General features: G+C 44.7%; 1 protein-coding gene across 1 annotated transcript; it reads right to left on the reverse strand.

The window, feature by feature from the left end:
• Positions 1 to 1,793: 1,793 nt before the first annotated feature.
• Positions 1,794 to 10,920, reverse strand: PAG20 (pregnancy-associated glycoprotein 20). The gene is given in 9 exon segments (NM_176629.1): positions 1,794 to 1,943; positions 3,643 to 3,741; positions 3,829 to 3,970; positions 5,650 to 5,766; positions 6,688 to 6,881; positions 8,071 to 8,189; positions 8,288 to 8,405; positions 9,380 to 9,530; positions 10,868 to 10,920. Coding segments are annotated over 9 exon segments (1,143 nt in total).
• Between the last annotated feature and the right edge of the window lie 4,282 nt (positions 10,921 to 15,202).

The raw sequence follows: 15,202 nt of genomic DNA on the forward strand, positions 1-15,202 counted from the left end.
CCAAGATGCAATAAAGATTGCTGGGAGAAATATCAACATCCACAGATATGAAGATGACACTGCCCTAATGGAAGAAAGCAAAGAACTAAAGAGCCTCTTGAGGAGAGGAGATGCAAAAACTGGCTTAAAACTCATCCAAAACATTCTTCACAAAAACATACTCCACATTCATGGCATCTGGTCCCACCACATCATGGCTTATTGATGAGGGAAACGTGGAAACAGTGGTAGATTTTATTTTTTGGGACTCCAAAACCACAATCGACCTTGACTGCAGCCCAAAATTAAAAGACACTTGCTCCTTGGAAGGAAAAAAGGCTATGAAAAACCTGCACAGTGTATTAAAAAGCAGAGACTCACTTTGCTACAGAGGTCTGTAGTGTCAAAGCTATGATTTTTCCAGTAATCATGTACAGATGAGTGATTTGGACCATAAGAAAGGGTGAATGCCAAAGAATTGAGATTTTGAACTATGGTGCTTGTGAAGATTCTTGAGAGTCTCTTATACAACAAGGAGATCAAACCAGTCAATCTGAAAGGAAATCAACCTCTGACCCCGGCTGACTCAGCTGAGGCATCTACTGAGGGCCTCCAGGTGGAAAGAATGTATTCTTCCACTGCAAATGAGCCTAACCATTGCAGCTCCAAGCAAATAGTTTGTAGCTCCACCCCTGGAGGAATCTCAGAAAGGCTGAAGGCTCTGTGTACCCTGGATTCCATGATACATGTGTTGCATTCTCCCCAGAAGCAATGGAGGCCAAGGAAGGGGCATTCTGGGCCCTGGAGGAGGGGGAAGGCTCAGGAATCCACTGGGGCCACCACTTACCAAGTAGGACTGGAAAGAACAGATCAGGCATATGTGGCAGAGAGCTGGTGACTGGGGTGTGGGAAAAAGAGGAAACCAGCTCTGCATGAAATGCTCCTCACTCAACATCCCATGGAGGAGAAGCCCAGTGATAAGTTCTTCTGAGATGGGATGAAGAGAGTCTATTTCATTACCCCTTATAATTCCTCTGAATGAGGAGGTAGTGGAGTTTGTGGGTCATCACAAACTCTTCCATGGCCTAGACCATCTGTGAGTTGCTATCCTTTGGGCTGCTTCTCCCCAGCATCAGTCATGTAGTTCTGGAGGAATTTAACAATCATGTGTGCTTCTGGGTCAGGGACAAAGACCATGTAAAGCCAGTCATAAGACCCCATGTCCCTGCCAGGATGGCTGATCTAGGGCTGTACATGTGAACAGAGGTGGGTGATTCAGAGAACACCTTTGAACTCTAATGTCTGCAATCTTTTTTCCTTACTAGGTGATGCCTTCAGGATTTAACACCCTGGGGCAGGTAGCTTGAACTCCCTCACTAGGTTTAGAAGCCTTAAGGAAAAAAGTTGCTGGGCTAAGACCATCAAAGTAGACCAAAGGGAAATAGCAAGGGTGAGAGAGAATTGATGATTTCTGATTTCTTGGCTCCAGTTACTGAGATCTTTGTATTTGCTCTGATTCTTGTATCCTGGATTCCCAGAATCATTTCAATGAGTCTACCCTTTCCTTGAAGCCACTTGGAGTAGGGCTCCTCTCAATTTTGATTCAGACTTAGTTCTAGATCCTTCACACCCAGACACAAGCAAAGGCAACATTTGTTTCAGCACCATTAAAAGTAAAACCCTTTATTCTTTACTGAGAATAGCGTGCACAGAACACCAAATACAGTTCACCAGCATCCTGGGCAGGAGTGCCCAAAGTGTGAGTGACTGTGTGTTAGGAGCGGCCTTACTGATTCCTGAACCTCTCCAAGCATTTACACTGCTGGTGCCAGGCCAATCCTGTCATTTCCTCGATCAAAGACCGAGAAATACAGCCTCAGGAAGGCTTCACCCAGGATCCAGAACTCTGTAGATCTCCTTACCCTTTTCTCTTTAAAGGTGGTGTAGCAGTTGCCTGTAAAATCCTGGGGAAGTCAATGACACACACTAGTCAGCATGAGCCCTTACCAGTGACTCCCCCCAATATCCAGACCCAGCAAAATTCTTTGTTTTATTTCCCTCTTTTAGTAAGTATCAAAGGGTTTTCTCAGCAGCAAGGGGTATGACAGTTCATCCAAAACCAAAGAGGGCCAAGACATCAGGTTGTTATGAGGAAGGGTGTGGTGAGTAGAGGACTGGGAGTTGGGGAAACAGAGGAATGAAAAACAACAAAGTCCTACTGTACAGCGTCAGGAACCATATTCAATATTCAGTGATATACCACATGAAAAAGAATAAGAAAAAATATATTTTCATGTGTATAACTGAGTCACATTGTTATGCAGCAGATTTTAATGTGACACTGAAGATTAGCCACACTTGAATATAATTATTTAGAAAAGAACAAATGTGTCCATAGTTCCCCCCAATCCCTGATTCTTTCCTTCTGACTCCTGCTCCTTGTTTTCTCTGCAGAGAATGCTGGTTCTTCTCCTACATCCCCACAATCTGTACTTTATTAAAAAAAAAAAAACAAACTTTATTTTGTATTGGAGTTTAGGTGATTAACAATATTCTGAGTTTCAGGAGGACAGTAAAGGGACTCAACTGTATGTATCTGTGTATTGGTCCCAAAGACACCCCTCCCATGCAGGCTGTCATATAACTGAGTGGAGGTCCCTGTGCTACACAGTAACTCGATGTTGGTTATCCATCTTAAATAGAGCAGTGCCCACAACACGTTCTTGAACACTTAACTCAGGAACTCTGAGAAGCCTCCTTCAGCCCACACTCACCCTCTTTGGCCACGACACGGTTGGGTGGGTAACATACGCTGGTTCCCCATCCCCAGTGGTTAGTCCGTAGCCCTCATCAGCCCTAGTAAGTCCCCAGTGCCCCAGTGCAGACCACCTTGAGATGACATTTGCATGGAATCCAGTGCAGTTTTGCCCAGCACCAAGCAACCCTCAAAGTGGTTCAATGAGTTTGTCATTTTAGAATTCCTGAAATTCCCTCTCTTCCTCAAAGCCTTCTTTGAGCCCATCAGCCTGCTCTGAACTCTTGCAGGAAGCTGACATGAAGCCTCCACCCTGTTCCAGGGCTGAACAGTCACTGTGCACCCTTTATTCACCTTATTATCCAACCTCCCCACTGAGGGGTCAGGTATCCCAACTGACAAAGGAGGCACCAGTCCAGAGCAAGGGGAAGATGGAGGCAAGAACAAGGCTGACCATGTAATTTATCATTCAAACCAGAAAAATCTTGAGAAGGGAAGGCAGACTGTTAACTTATGCTGGGACTTCACTCTGGGACTGTCCCCTGCCAAACTCCTTGTAACATGGCCTATTTCAGGGACTGCTAGAGCTGAATTTCATGTTCATGCACCTAAGGGTTCAGATGAATTGAAGCTCTTTAAGGACTGAGGACCTTAGTGTTCCCCTCTCTCTGACTCCCACCATGCCATATGGTGTGGTATCTCCACATTTATTTCAGGAAAATCAGTGTCCCACACAGCCCTTTACTCTCAAGTGACTGGATTTGTGGGAGGCACTGGCCCAGCCACAGGGCTCAGGAGCATCTGCAATGGTGTGACATGGCCTCCAGAGGGCGCCCTCCTCCCAGCAGCAGCCCAAGGGTTCCTGCAAGCCCCAGTTTGAGAACCACCCTTTAGTATCGTCCCCTCACCTTGAGGACGTAGGCTCGAGCTGGCACTGGGTAGTTGATGCCATTGATGGTGAAGACAACAGAGGGCAGAGCATTGACCGCAGAACATGAAACGTAGTGCTGTTAGAGAGAGAGGGAGAGAGATTGGCCATGGAGATCCTTGTTTTGTGTGGAGACTGGGAGTGACCCTGGGGCATGACCCTTCACCTTGGAACCCCGTGGTGTGGCACCAATGAGCTTGTGTATGTTATCGATCACTCTTCCTGGGCCTTGGATATTTGATGACCCGGTGTCCACCATGGCCGTGCAGCCATCAGAACAACCAATAACCTCTCCTTTCATGGTGATGCTGAGAGACAAGGGAAGAAAGCGGGCATCAAGGTCATTCTGAGTCTCCCCAGAGTTGTCCCCTTCCCGACTGTCTCATAAACAGCTCTTCATCTCTTGCCCTCTTTTCCTTTGCTCTCGACACAGCACCTTTCCTGACATCCTCAAATGTAGTACTTGAATACACCAGGATATTTTGTACCATGACACAAGCTGGTCTTCCTTCCTAGAAGACTCCACTCCTCTTTGACTGGCAAATTTCTTCTCATCTTCCAGATTACAGCTTAATTGTATTGTTTTCGGGAAGTCTTTCCCCCGGTGTTTATCAGTCTCCTGTCTTGGTAACTCTCTGTTGACCCTTCCTCATGTCTGCTGCTGCTGCTGCTGCTAACTCACTTCAGTCGTGTCCGACTCTATGCAGCCTCATAGAGAGCAGCCCACCAGGCTCTGCTGTCCCTGGGATTTTCCAGGCAAAGTACGTTAGTGGGTTGCATTGCCTTCTCCTCCTCATGTCTAGCATGTACCAAAGTCACAATTAACTATGTGGGTGAGTCACTTCATGTATATCTGCCTTCTTAGATGTGAAGGCGAGTTTTATTCTCCTTGCCTCCCTAAAGTGCCTGGCACACAGTGGATTCCCAATGTTTATCTGTTCAATGAGTGAATGAAGACTGAGAAAACAATAAGAAACATCAAGAGAGCTCTATGTGATGGGGAACAAATAACGGGTCACACAAAGAGTGAATATGGAGATTCGCAGGGGCAGCATATTCTCAGAGTAGGGGGAGAGAGGGGCTCCTCTGGGAAAGGGTGTCTCCCAGTACTGCTCCTACAACCAGCTCAGACCCTGAGACCCTGGCTTGGAAATACATGACTAGCCCTCCGAAACTCCGAAGGACAAATCAGCTTTTGTTGGAGGGTATTACATAGAATCCTATCAGTTATGCCTCTTGTCCTCAAGTCACTCCTGGATCCCACCTTCCTGATTCTCTGTTATAGACCCTGTCCCACTGTGTGCCTATGAACATGGGGTGCCTTTTGTTTTAGTTGCTTTCACGTCTTAAGACTGCAGCCAACCTCTCTCCACTGCTGGGTAGCTGCTCCCTAATCAGACCAGTTTTCTCCATTTTCTCAGGACTGTCCCTGTTTTTAAAATGACATTTATCTGTACTGAGAACTTCCTATGTCCTAGATAGCTCTGGACAGTTGGTCATCTTATCATAACTCTGTTCAGGCTGGTGAAATTCTCCCTGATCCTCTCTCTGTTCACCACACTGTAGAGTACTCTAACCATACTCTGCACCTCAAAGGGCAGTGGGTGCAGCTCTCTCCCAGCTGCACAGACCTCTCTGGACCCTTTTAGGACCCTGATCAGAGCCTTGTTCAGAAGGCCTGGGGATTATAAACCCATGGGTTGTTTGTGTATCTATGTGCTTGTGTGTTTGTATGTGTGTTTGTATGTGTCTCTGTGTGTGCTTGTGTGTCTCTGACTAGCTATGCATGTTTTTATGTGTCTCTGTGTAGGTTTATATGTGTCTGCTTGTATGTTTCCAAGTGTCTGTGTGACTGTCTATGATGTTGTGGGTGGTGTATGTCTGTGTGACTGAGTGTCTGAGAATACATTTGTGTGTGTCTGCCTGTAATGTCCATGTGCATTAGCGGGAGCATCACTTGGGCTGACCCTCAGAGGGAGAGGCTTACCGGTCTACGTGTACACTCCAGTCACCCGCTCGGATCAATGGTACCCAGTTGAGCTCTCCTTTGTAGTAGCGGTGGTCCACCCCACCAAACATCACCACACTGCCCTTCTGCTTGTCTCTGTAGAGAGAAGTGAGGGGGGGATCCTTGGAGGACAGTAACAACAGCACTGTGTGAGAGCTGTGATGGTCCACCCATCAAGGCGCTAATAAGGTCTCCATGTACAGATGCAGAAATAGCGTCTAGGAGAGATAGAGATCCAGACTGAGATCTGTTACTGTCTCATGAGTGGCACAGAGGAGGTTAGAAGATGAATCACTTGTCTGAGCTCCACCCACTATGTCTTCTGAAGAAGCCCTGGACCTCCAGTGACGTGAGTGCTCAAACACCCTCAGAGGACTGGGTGCTGAAGTGTTTTGGCTTTCCCCGTGTCCACCTTGTCATTTTTCAGGAAAATCAAGGCCTGGGGTTTCTAAGGGTGTGGGTTCAGGTCACCCAGAGTTGGCTCCACTGGCCTGTGACCTACACTGTCCAAAGGGCCCCACACTCAGAAGGGACCCCACCTCTGCTCTCCCTGTCTTGAGATGCCTAATATTTCTTGAATAAAGGGTCCCACACTTTTGTGTCCCATACTTTCATTTCTCACTGGCTCCACAAAATGGGTAGCTGATCCTGGGCTCCCAGTGAAATGCTAATGAGGAAGGAAAGATATTCACCATCCTTCTCCTTCCTTCCTGATCAAATTCATAAGCAAATCCTAATGCCTTTCCTTCAACCTGTTTCCTGTTGCCTTCCTTTTGCCTGCTTCATATCTCACCCCCCTAGACCAAGTTATTGGTCTTGAGTCCAGGATCTGGGTTGTGTTCCAATAAAATTTTATTTATAAAAGCCAGTGGTGAAACCAGGTAGGGCCCTGGGGCCATAGTTATCCTTGGTTATATTATCTCAGGATACTTCTTTATCAAGTGTTCTATAATTTTTGTACAACTGAAAGCATCTTACAGCTAATTTGGAGAAAGGAATTGTCCATCTCAGACTTACTTGCTCAAGTAGAAGGCAAAAACAGGCTCTGAAATGGCACCTTCATTCTTCAGCTTATCAAAGATGGGGATGGCTTTAGAGAAGGATATGTTGGGGTAGTTCAAGCCCAAGACACCATCAAATCTTCTGCCCTCAAACCCGTATTCCGCCACGCTTAGACCGAATGGCTGGTCAGTACTTACAAGGTCCCCAATCTGTGGGAGAGAAGGGTGTTCCCACTTACAGAAGTGGGACTAGGACTGGGCTGGGGTGCATTGCCATTAGATCCTCAGAGAAGAATTGAGGCTGGGCTCTGTCTTTGGTTGACCACAGATGGTTAGAGCAAGGTGGAAGGGGAATTTGGGTTTCATTTGAGAGAGGCTGTGAATTATAAAATATCTGCCCTTCTGAAAAACACCACCTGAGTGAGTCAAATTGGCCTCCTGGCTTCTGTACTGGTGGGGCAACCAAGAGTCAGGCCAGGTCCCATTGGTGCCACCTTATGGACAAAACAATTCTGAGCAAGATAGCCTTCTCTTTGGCATTACTGTGACCTAATGACAGGAATGGACTGCATTCTCTGTAAGGTACTGTGGATTCTGCATCTGTCCAGGAAGACAGAAGCCAAAAACACAATCTTGCTTGCAGAGTTCTATGAAATTACTGCCTGGAGAATTCACTTTTGGGGATATATGTATATTTCCGTGAGTGTGTATGAGAGAGAAAGAGAGAGAGGGGAACTACTCAAGTATTTTGGGGGAGGCAAGCCATAAATTTATTAGACTCTCAAAGGTCCTCTAAAGTGAGAACTCATTTATCAGGCCCCTTGAGTTCTCAGGCCTCCAGTTTCCCACTCTGGATACCTGAAGCCATCGACTGACCCCAGGATACCCGTATCAGTTTTATCCTGTCCCCAAACACCCCACAGCAACTTCAGTCCTGAAAAGCCAGTCTAACTCCACCTTTTATCACATGTATGCTCTCAGGAAGGCCCTTGCTGTCTGGACCTCAGTTACCTCATATGCCTCATGACCTAATCAGAGTAACTGCTTTGAGGGGTTGTTGCAGAATTAAACCAGTTATCACCTGAAAGTGCCTGGAACAGTCTGTAAATTTAAAAGTGGGTGCTTTTATCCCTTCTCGCTCTGAGCCAAATGAACCTTGAACTGCTCATGGGCAGAGGAGCTGCAAGTCCATAACTCAAACCACTCTCTGGGTTAGCTAATTTGTTTGCTCTTGTGTCACCATGGGCACTGCAAACCCAGAGACATGATCCTGTGGATAAGTTGGCCAATATCTATGGGAATTAGGCTAGGAAGGGTCCTGCCAGATGGTCCTGCATCTGTTTTGCAAGCAGAGGTCACTCCATAGCCAGTCCTGACTCAGCATTTGTTACACTGTTACCCGAACTGTGTCATGAACAACAACTCCTTTCATTCTCCCAGATCCATACGTGATCCCGAACGTCTTATTGGTAAGCCGGAAGGTGGAAGACTGACGATGTCTGAATCTAACGTGTGTAGCTGCAGACACAAGAGATGAGTGTCATCAGATGCCAAGGGTGGAAACAGGATGGCAGGGCAAGTGAAGGATGGTCCGGGTAGGGGATGTCTGTACTCACAACAGGTTGAGCTGTTGCAAATGATGGAGGGCACCCACAAGTCAGATGAGGCTGTGTCAAAGACAACCTGGAATTCCTGAGGGGGTGTTCCAATGGTGATGGTACCTATGTAGAATATCTACAGGGAGAAGGAGGGAGTGGGTTAGTGTAGAACTGTCTACCCTCTATTCCCACACTGGTGCTTCCCTCTCGGTGTCACATATCTCTCGAGATCACTTTCTAACCACCGTGCAGCTCACAGACTTTGATCACAGAGGATCTGCATTTGATATATTTTTTCTGTGCTATATTTTATGCAAGATACGAACTCTATGACCAGGCATTGGAGTGGTATCTCCTGCATGGGAACCCCAGAGGCATAACCACTGAGCCGCCAGGACCACTGGACACCCAGGGAAGTCCTGGTGCCTTCATTTGGGAAGCTCTGTAGTCTCTTCAAACCAATCTTAGCACCCCTTCTCCAGAAGGTCCTTCTTGATCAACTCTAGTCACTCCCTTTAAACTCAGATCACATCCAATCAACACCACACAGGTGACTCTTTCAATTGACATGTATTTGCTCTTTGCCTATCTCTCAGGCTGGCATGGGCATTCTTGAAGACAAAATAAGTCCTTTTCTAATCTACAAACAGTAAGCACTGTGTTAGATTCTTATGGCCACACACGGAATACAGGTTCAGTAACTTTTTCCTGCTGTCATTCTTGCATCTGTGGAAACTGAATTCCTCTACCTAGGGATTCACAATTGTTTTGCAGTTGGTTCCACCTTTTGATCAGTGATGGTTCACACTTCATCCGTAACCGAGGCGCTCACTTAGTTCAGAAGGAACAATCACCCTCAAACTAATGACACATGTTTGACACAGAAATGGATATTTACCTGCCAACTGGTAATTGCCAGGCCCAGTCACAAAGACCAACAGTTGAGAATGAGAGTGCCTTCTGCTCAAGGTAGGGGTCCCTGTTTTCCAGTGTCTCAGCCTCCTGCAGGAACCCCAACCCCAACATCCCACCTGGCACCTCCAGATGAGCCCCATGCTAAGCTAGAGCACCAGGGGGCGCTGTGGAGCACCATCCTCCCAAAATACTCACATCCCAGATGTTCCTCAGTGGGAGAGTGGTTAGATTTGAGCCACGAAAAGAAATCTGGGACAGTTTGTAAGGATGCTCCTTCAGGAAATTGTTCAGCATGTTTTTTCCACTGAGGGTTTTTCTCATGGTCTTCACTCTCCTTAGAGGTATTCTTTCACCGAGCATTTGACAAAGAAAACAAAGAAGATGCTACAATTAGCTGTCAGTGTTAAGGTATAACTGTCATTGTAATGGCCCTGTGTGTTTTCTAATCATTTTTATGAGGCACATTATTATCAGAATTTTATGCATATACCATGGCAAAGACATAGATTTGAATACAGGTTCTTTTCTGCAATCTCGGGTAAGCCATATGACCATGTGGTGTCTCAGTCTCCCCTTCCGCAAAATGGTGGAATGTAACAATACAAATGACACCCAACTCCAGTACTCTTGCCTGGCAAATCCCATGGACGGAGGAGCCTGGTAGGCTGCAGTCCACGGGGTCGCTAGGAGTCGGACACGACTGAGCGACTTCACTTTCACTTTTCACTTTCCCACATTGGAGAGGGAAACGGCAGCCCACTCCAGTGTTCTTGCCTGGAGAATCCCAGGGACGGGGGACCCTGGTGGGCTGCCATCTATGGGGTCGCACAGAGTCGGACACGATTGAAGTGACTTAGCATAGCAACAATACAAACCCTCCAAATAGAATATCTTGGGGATAAGTGAAGTGATGGATATAAGGTACCTGATAAATAGGAAGTCTCAACAATGACAGCCATTATCATTGCTGTTGCCATCCCACTCATTCCTTCTCAAAGAACCTCAAGGAAGGAGGTAGAAGGGGGGACTCTTATTCTCTTTTACAACGGAGCAATTTGAAATGCAAGAGGTTTCTGAGTTGGCTGTGGTCACACTGCTTGTCAGATATAAGACAGTGTATCTTTCTCTAAGTTGAAAGAGAAGAGAGAGTTGAAAGAAGAATCCAAGATATAGGGAACAATTAAAGGAAATTCAGAGGCTTGAGAAGGAAGTAAGAGTCAAATGAAAAATTAAAAGCAGAAAACACAAAGAGAAATACACTCCCAGTGACTTCCAAAGAGATGGAGAGATTAACGACAGTGATACAGAGATGCAGACATAGGCATATACACACTGAAATTGACAGGGAAAAAAGAGGACATGTTGATCAAAATGTAGAAAAGTGCTATTCCACAGGACCACATCAACATCTGCATAGACTGTGCACTGAACAGTTTCAAGGAGTTGCATTTTCAACAGGTCATGACAAGAGTGGACCCCAAGTGTTGTGAAACCCAAATCTACACCAAGACCTTGGAATCCACAGTTCCTATAGCAAGTTACTTATCAATAAGTAAGAATTGAACTTTAAGACTCTTAGCGAAATATTCCATTCCCTTCCAAGTCTGATGGGTGGAAGAATAATCAGATGAAAAGAAAAATCCGAGAAAGGAATATGATGTGACATACAGTCCCCATACTTACTTGAATATGCACTCTGAGAAGGCCACCAGACCGAGGAGCACAAGCCATTTCATGCTTCTTTCCTGGCTCCAAGTACTCAGGAAAGTTTGGGATCTTAGCATGTAGTGGTGACCGGGAGCCCCTAGTTATATATGCTCTGACCTGCCCTAGTTTTCCCCTTCAGGCCACTAAAAGATCTGAAAAAAAATACAAAGGTCTCGATAAAAACTTTACCTTCATCAGTGTCCTTGATGAATGGACTTTGAAGCTTTTCAGAATACAGAGAATTGAACTGTAATCTCTTCCTTGAATCTTGGCTGAAAAATCAAACTGATCTGCATAGACATCTAAGAAGACGGAAAACCTTGCCTTCTTGGAGAAAAAACTTCTAAGAACATCATGAAAATGGATACTAGGGGCCATGCTCGACATGCATGTTTTCATGTCATCTTCCTAGCCACTTCATGAGATATGCATTGCTGTCTTCGTTGGCGAAAACATTGCTAGGATGATATGTTGTCAAATGGCAAAGTGAAGACTTCAGGGACAGCCCACTGACATACAACTGACTTTAGATAGTGGGTCTAATGGCAGACATAGGGGCACCTATGATGCCAGGCTGCATCAAAGATTTAGGGCAGAGCAGTACTTCAGTTTCATGGTTTCAGTACTGGAAGAAATGTCATATGCATTCGCAAGATATTTTATATCATCCAACAACTATACAAGGAAGAACTGTGTGCTAGGCTCTGGGTTAAAGGCTTCAAAGTCAAAGTTGATCAAGACAAAAGTAGTCTTTACCTTAAGAGAGCTAGAAGTCTAGTTCTCACAAACTCATGGCCCCAGTAGGCAGGAGATATGATACTAGGACTAGGTGATCATGTTGGAATCTGGGCAGCACAGGCCTTACCTCTGGGAGCAGCCTTTCCTCCACTTCGCCCATGCTGGAAAGCAGGCCAGTTGGCCATGTTTTCAAGAGAATCAAAAGTTTGTATATTTATGTACAATGTACTGATTTTAATGTTAGAAACTAATTTTATTTTCCCTAAAAAAAATTGGGAGCAATATCTCCACAGCGATGTGCTGGAATCAGCCTTCAGTCTCTGCAGGTTTTTATTTCTGACCTAGAGTTGGAGGTGCAGTAGGGACAGAGAGGAATTTAATTCATGTTGGTTGATTTTAAAAGAGACTGAATGCATACTAAACATGTTGACTCATTGGAAAAGATACTGATATTAGGAAAAATTGAAGGCAAGAGGAGAAGCGGAAGACAGATGATGAGATGGTTGGATAGCATCATCAAGTTGATGGACATGAGCTTGAGAAAGCGCCAGGAGTTGGCGATAGTTAGGGAAGCCTGGCATGTTGCAGTCTATGGCATTGCAAAGAGACGGACACAACTGAAGGACTGAACCGAACTGAACAAATTGAGAACAAAGACTAATAAATCTAATTGCATCAAGTTGTTGACTAGCTACCTATAACAACACATTACTTAAGTGGCTTTAAAATTCAGACTTATGACTCTACATTCAGAGTGGAATATCTTCTAAGGAAAAACAAAAATTCTGCCCATCAAAACAAAACCAAAGGAAAAAAAAAGAAAAAAAGGAAAGAATTCTGACACTGTATTCAACAACTTCAGTTCAGTTCAGTTCCTCAGTCATGTTCAACTCTTGTGAGTCCATGAACGGCAGCACACAAGGCCTCCTTGTCCATCACCAATTCCTGGAGTCCACACATATTCATGTTCCTTGAGTTGGTGATGCCATACAACTGTCTCATCCTTTGTCATCCCCTTCTCCCCCTGCCCTCAATCTTTCCCAACATCAGGGCCTTTTCAAATGAGTCAGCTCTTTGCATCAGGTGGCCAAGTATTGGAGTTTCAGCTTCAGCATCAGTCCTTCCAGTGAACATTCAGGACTGATTTCCTTTAGGATGGACTGGTTGCATCTCCTTGCAGTCCAAGCGACACTCAAGAGTCTTCTCCAACACCACAGGTCAAAAGCATCAGTTCTTCAGGGCTCAGCTTTCTTTATAGTCCAACTCTCACATCCACACATGACCACTGGAAAAACCATAGCCTTGACTACACAGACCTTTGTTGACATAGTAATGTCTCTGCTTTTCAATATTCTGTCTAGATTAGTCTCAACTTTCCTTCCAAGATGTAAACATCTTTTAATTTCATGTCTGCAATCACCATCTGCTGTGATTTTGCAGCCCAGAAAAATGAAGTCAACCACTGTCTCCACTGTTTCCCCATCTATTGGCCAAGAAGTGATGGGACCACATGCCATGATCTTAGTTTTCTAAACGTTGAGCTGTAAGCCAACATTTATCTCTACTCTTTCACCTTCATCAAGAGGTACTTTATTCTTCTTCACTTTATGCAATAGGGTGGTGTCCTCTGAATATCTGAGGCTATTGATATTTCTCCCGGCAATCTTGATTCCAGCCTGTGCTTCCTCCAGCCCAGCGTTTTCATGACGTACTCTGCATAGAAGTTAAATAAGCAGAGTGACAATATAAAGCCTTGATGTACTCCTTTACTGTTTGGAACCAGTCTGTTGTTCCATGTCCCATTCTAACTGCTGCTTCCTGACCTTCATACAGGTTTCTCAAGAGGTAATTCAGGTGGTCTGGTATTCCCATCCCTTTCAGAATTTTCCACATTTTATTGTGATCCACACAGTCAAGGGCTTTTGCATAGTCATTAGAGCAGAAGTAGGTGTTTTTCTGGAATTTCTTGCTTTTTTGATAATCCATCAGATGTTGGCAATATGATCTCTTGTTCCTCTACCTTTTCTAAAACCAGCTTGATCATCTGGAAGTTCATGATTCACGTATTGCTGAAGCCTGGTTTGGAGAATTTTTAGCATTACTTTACTAGCGTGTGAGATGAGTGCAATTGTGTGGCAGTTAGAGCAATCTTTGGCACTGCCTTTCTTTGGGATTGCAATGAAAACTGACCTTTCCCAGTCCTGTGGACACTGCTGAGTTTTCCAAATTTGCTGGCATATTGAGTGCAGCATTTTCACAGCATCATATTTCAGGATTTGAAATAGCTCAAATGGAATTCCATCACCTCCACTAGCTTTGTTTATAGTGATGCTTCCTAAGGCCCATTGACTTCACATTCTAGGATGTCTGGCTCTAGGTGAGTGATCACACCATCATGATTCTCTGGGTTGTGAAGTTCTTTTCTGTACAGTTCCTCTGTGTATTCTTGCCACCTCTTCTTAATATCTTCTGCTTCTTTTAGGTCCATACAATTTCTGTCCTTTATTGAGCTCGTCTTTGCATGAAATATTCCCTTGGTAGTTCTACTTTTCTTGAAGTGATCTCTAGTCTTTTCCATTCTATTGTTTTCCTCTATTTCTTTGCATTGATCGCTGAGGAAGGCTTTCTTATCTCTCCTTGCTATTCTTCAGAACTTTGCATTCAAATGGGTATATCTTTACTTTTCTCCTTTGCTTTTTGCTTCCCTTCTTTTCACAGCTATCTGTAAGGCCTCCTCAGACAGCCATTTGGATTTTTTTCATTTCTTTTCCTTGTGGATTGTCTTGATTCCTGTCTCATGTACAATGTTATGAACCTCCATCCATCGTTCATTAGACACTCTGTCTATTTGATCTAGCCCCTTAAATATATTTCTCACTTCCACTGGGTAGTCCTAAAGGATTTGATTTAGGTCATACTTGAATGGTCTAGTGCTTTTCTCCAGTTTGTCCAATTTCAGTCTGAATTTGCCAATAAGGAGTTCATGATCTGAGCCACCATCAACTCCCAGTCTTGGTTTTGCTGACTGTATAGGGCTTCTACATCTTTGGATGCAAAGAATATAATCAATCTGATTTTGGTGTTGACCATCTGGAGATGTCCATGTGTAGAGTCTTCTCTTGTGTTGTTGGAAGAGGGTGTTTGCTATGATCAGTGCATTCTTTTGGCAGAAAGCCTTTGCCCTGCTTCATTCTGTAGTCCAAGGCCAAATTTGAGTGTTACTCCTGGTGTTTCTTGACTCCTACTTTTGCACTCCAGTCTCCTACAATGAGAATGATACCTTTTTTGGATGTCAGTTGTAGAAGGTCTTGTAGGTCTTCATAGAACTGTTCAACTTCAGCTTCATCCGCCTTACTGATCTGGGCATAGACTTGGATTACCTGATATTGAATGGTTCACCTTGGAAACAAACAGAGATCATACTGTAATTTTTGAGACTGCATCTAAGTACTGCATTTTAGACTCTTTTGTTGGCTATGATGTCTACTCCATTTCTTCTAAGAGATTCCTGCCCACAGTAGTAAATATAATGGTCATCTGAGTTAAATTCACCCATTCTAGTCCATCTTAGTT

This window comes from Bos taurus, chromosome 29 (assembly GCF_002263795.3).
Source record: "Bos taurus isolate L1 Dominette 01449 registration number 42190680 breed Hereford chromosome 29, ARS-UCD2.0, whole genome shotgun sequence".
Lineage (NCBI taxonomy): Eukaryota > Metazoa > Chordata > Mammalia > Artiodactyla > Bovidae > Bos > Bos taurus.